Raw genomic sequence first — 5,051 nt, forward strand, 5'->3', positions numbered from 1 at the left:
ATATATAAGTTGTTCGGTTTTTTTTTCATCTAAAAAAGCGACATAATTTCTTGACGACCTAATAATTTTGTTCTTTAATTTTCTCCTATAACTACAGTGAACAGTAGTTAATTTAATATTTTTCTTACTCCACTTTATGAAATATGCACTTTAATATATTTCTCTTTTCCACCTTAAGTAAAATTACTTATGTTTTATTACATTTACTCCATTTTACCTTAATACTTTTTTCTTCTTCTTCTTCTTAGAATCCCGAATGATTAGTTATTATATTCTCCATTCTTTTTAGACCTTACGAATTAACCAACTTAGTATTGTTCTCATAATATTACGTTATGAAACAGGTATTTAAATTTTGTTTTTCTCATTTAGCTTGAACTCTTTTACTACCACGTTTATAGATAAAGAACCCCTCCAGTGCCAGGTTTATTTTTTGGATACACACAGTAACTGATGGGGTGTTGTATAATTATTTATATCTTGCTTATTACATTGTTTATCAAATCAAATTTTTAAGAGATGGTTGCCTGAAGATGGCATAAAGTATTAAATGAAAATAATCATTCTTGCAACACTCTTTAAGGTTAAAAAAAGGTTATATAGTGTATCCTATATAAGTGCCTATGGCAGTGCTCCAGAGGAAGACATGGATGATTAAGAAACACTTTCCTAAATCTATTTCTCATTCTACTTCGAGTAGCATTAATTTTCATTTTCTTGAAAAAAATTAAAGGTAGGTGATACCAAACAGTTTATTGTCATTTAGAACATTTAATGTCGCTTAGTTGGTGAATATTTTATATTTATATTTCTTAAATTTATATATTTATATTTTTTGAAATTTATATATTTATATTTTTTGAAATTTATATATTTATATTTTTTGAAATTTATATATTTATATTTTTTGAAATTTATATATTTATATTTTTTGAAATTTATATATTTATATTTTTTGAAATTTATATATTTATAACTATAATTTCTATATTATATAATTATAATATTATTTTATATGATGATTTTTAAATGTATATTTTTTAAAAAATAGGAGTTTTAAAACTGTTTCCAGGTTCGTAACATTCATAACCATATATCTACTTGGTTACTTCGCTTCAGTTGGGGTTGAAATTGCACAAATGCCAAAGATGATTTAGAAATCATTTAAGAAAATCAGGCATTTATGGTTTGACAAGAGGTATAATATTCATTGAAGTTATTGTTAAAGCGTGTACATATATACCTAATGTTAAATCACTGACTTTAAATATTTTCAATAGATGATAATAATTTATTTTCGGTCTTTGATGAATCTATTTTGATGCTAGTTTTTCTAATCAATTTCTAGTAAAAACAAAATCAAAAGTATAATCGATCTTTTGGTTTAGGACTGAGTATGACATAATGGTTAACGTCTTAGAATGAAAATCTAAAGGTCTAAGGTTCGAGACGTGATATATTGCTGAACATGCCTTGCACTTTCAGCTGTAATAGTCCAGACCGCTATTCAGTTAAAAGTAGCCAGCAGGCCCCATATCCGGGATACGATTCCCTGCGGTGGACACAGCAGATAGCCTAATGTGTCTTTGCTCTAAATCAAACAGGGTTCTATGTTGAGGATGGCTATATCTGATCCTTAGGCTCTCTGGTCTGGCCATTTAGCTCTTATATCTCGTAAGGTGCTGGTAAAAATACCCAATATTTTTGGTTTATCATACTCTTTAGAGATAACAAAATTACATTGGAGAACAATATTTATGTCAGATGACAATTGCTGGATAAACTAAAGGAAAGTTCTTCATTTATTTTGTTTCGTCGAATGTAGAGCAATTCTAAATACAAATTGTACGGTACTTGCAAAGCAGATAAAAATGTATGTTACTCAACCGCTAATTTATTTTCGTTTGTAAAGAGCAAACGGGCTTGTTTTAGCACATCGGGCTATTTGCCCTCTACCCCCCACGGAAAATCGAACTCTAGATTTTAGCGTTATAAGTCCACAGACTTACCACAGACCTAAAGGGAATAAGAACAAATGGAATGTCCAAAAAGTGAAAAAAGCAATCCATTTAGGTTTTCAAGGAATGAAGTTTCTGTGACATTAGATCAGATGATTCGGTTTACAATAATCTCAGGCCTGTTTAACCTAAAATGAATATAAGAATCGAGTTTACAGCATTATCTGTTTGTTTTCTTGAATTTCGCGCATAGCTACTCGAGGTGTATGTGACACGCCAGATGGAAATCAACTAATCAGCATCACCCACCAATAAATCTTGGGTTAAACTTGTCAGACAGAATAGTTGGATTTGACCGTCACTCTCATAACTCTCATACGGTCCAAAATTGATGAGCGCGATATTTTATTGGCGATAGTAGACGTGAACCATGGAACCTCAGTTCTACGCAAAAAAAAAGAGAAAAAAATAACTACTACCAAAAAATACAAACATGAGAGTTTGTAATCCAGTCTGAGATTTGGTGTCCTGTGTACAGATATTTTTGTTTTTTTTATTTGTTGTTAGGCACAAAGTTACACAATGACCAATTTGTGCTATTTTAACCAAACGGATCAAGCCAAGAATTTTAGAATTATAAGCCATCAAGCTTACTGTTGAACTACCGGAGGCCATGTAAAATAAAATAAAAAATCTGTTTAATACCTTTAGAAAATGTTCTGTGGTCAATAAAGAAAACCATGCAGAATGAATGATAACCATTTCATTGGAATCCTCGTGTTATTAAAGTATTCTTGATTTATTATCATCTGGGTATACGACGCTAACTTCAACTTGAAAGCCACATTGAATAACTGAAATATATCCGAATGACTGTCAGATATTTGTGACACAGATCCAATGAATGCCAAACGCGTGAGATATATATATCCAAATGATCGTTAGTTATGTATATTTCTCTCCACTTACATTATTAATTGTAAAGTGGACTTTAAGCAGCTGCGGAGCACGAACCACGGAGCCTCAGCTCCTCAGTCCTGGATGTTAACTTCTGGACCACGCTTGGCTCAAAGCTTTCTCTATGATTTTTCTCTTTAATCTACCAGAAATAAAGACCATAACTTATTTGATGTTAAATAGCTTTCATTAACGAAAGTGCAATCCGTAAAGAGTTTAAAGGGTTTAGTGTTGGTCCTATCACTTCACTTATTTGTAATATGCAATAAGTTGCAAATAAAAAAATTATGTTTGCTTTTGAATTTCGCGCAAAGCTACTTGAAGGCTATCTGCGCTAGAGGTCCCTAATTTAGTAGTGATAGACTAGAGGGAAGGCAGCTTGTCCACTTTTAGGTTACTCTTTACCAACGAACAGTAGGACTGGCTGTCATATTATGACTTTCCCACAGCTGAAAGGACTAGCATTTTCGGAGACGGAGATTCGAAACCACGACCCGCAGATTGCCAGTCGAGCGCCCTAACCACCAGGCCAAGTCAGGCCTATGTAGATAATGAGACAAAAATCGTAGAGCGTAAATTTTTCTATAAATTTTTAGGTTTAAGAAAACAAAAGAATATTTATGCAGCAACTTGCAAGATGATAATAAAATTTCACTGGTATTTCAAATAAATGTAGAAAACTTATCTGTTGGAGTACATTTTGCGCCGGTCATGGTCCGCTGGCTAACGTACATGACTGCGGATATAAAGAGCCAAGGTTCGCGTCGCGATGTCGACAAGAAGTACTCCCCCTTTCTTTTTCAGCTAGCCATTGGTGTATTATAAGAGTGTCAATCGCACTATTCTGTTCAAAGCCATGAAAAAGCCCTTGTGACAGCGGATGCTATTAACTGACTCTCTTCCCTCTCGTTTTAGTTCAAAGTTAGGGACGAGTTATATATGAACCTAAGGGGTTTCTGTGTGCATGAGATGTTGTTTAGGATGCCATGAATTTTTTATCGAAACTTACGATAGTTTATTAGGACATTCTAAAAGAGAATAAGATTGAAAACGGTGTCTGCGCATTACTAAATTACGGTTTCTCGTTTTTTCTTCACCAATTTACTGGTGTGGGAAAAGGGAGCTAAAGCGCTTTATCTGTACACTCTGTTGCACTTTATTCTTGTGATTTAAGGAACTTTCTACCTCGAACTGACGGCAAAATATGAAATAGGGAAATATAGAAATTCCCAAAGAAGAAATTAGCTCTATTTTTACTCTTAATTACCGGCTGGAGACTTTCATGTATTTCGATTGAATGAACAACTACCTTAGTTTATGACGTGGAATGTAGTTCAGAAAATTGATGATAACTGATGATGAGACCGAGTTGATGATGATGAGACTGGCGAATGTATCTTCCTTGGTTAGGTGTTTCTCGACATCTGGGGTTCTATCTTACGTTTTAAGTCATATTTTCACATAAATATCAAAATAATACCAGTATTTCTGACGAACGGGTATGCCGATATGACAATGTTATGTAATTTTATTCTTATGATCTTTTTCTCTCACTACTTCACTAGCACTTACCGTCGCTTTGAGGGTTGTTTCCGAGACAATTTAGAGAGCAAATGCGGCAAAGAAGCCGTCGATTTCATTCAGGAACTTTTGCGCATGGCAGTTTCCCGTCTTCCGGATATCATTTGCACCGGATTCGACCCAAAATCTAATGAATGTACTAGTGTACTTCCTGCTTCCGGTACCAAACCTGAAGGAGAGCAGTCAAACCTTGCCCTTAGTCGTCTTCTTTCTACCTACTTTACTAGTAGTTAATTTCACTGATTTTTTTATAACCAGTTCTCTAAACATTACTTGGTATGGTAAAGTTAGCTAAAATCTGAAGAAATAAAATATTATTCTGAAACTAAAATTTTAGTTACGTTTTATTTTCGTTATGTGTATAGTTGTTTGCATAAAGCTTTATCTTTCAGGAGTCAGTCATACTCAATTATACGTTATTATCCAGAATAATCATACTCAATTATACGATATTATCCAGAATAATCACACTCAATTATACCTTATTATCCAGAATAATCAAACTCAATTATACGTTATTATCCAGAATAATCATACTCAATTATACGTTATTAT

General features: G+C 33.2%; 1 protein-coding gene across 1 annotated transcript in view; it reads left to right on the forward strand.

The window, feature by feature from the left end:
* The window catches only part of LOC106464877, a 17,430-nt gene extending 12,536 nt beyond the window's left edge, over positions 1 to 4,894 (forward strand). The window contains exon 5 of the mRNA XM_013925040.1: positions 4,481 to 4,894. Within this exon, the coding sequence (XP_013780494.1) occupies positions 4,481 to 4,730 (250 nt within the window). The 3' untranslated portion in view covers positions 4,731 to 4,894. The remainder of the gene's footprint in view (positions 1 to 4,480) is intronic.
* The last annotated feature ends 157 nt before the right edge of the window (positions 4,895 to 5,051 follow it).

The sequence above is a fragment of the Limulus polyphemus genome, unplaced genomic scaffold, assembly GCF_000517525.1.
Source record: "Limulus polyphemus unplaced genomic scaffold, Limulus_polyphemus-2.1.2 Scaffold1768, whole genome shotgun sequence".
Lineage (NCBI taxonomy): Eukaryota > Metazoa > Arthropoda > Merostomata > Xiphosura > Limulidae > Limulus > Limulus polyphemus.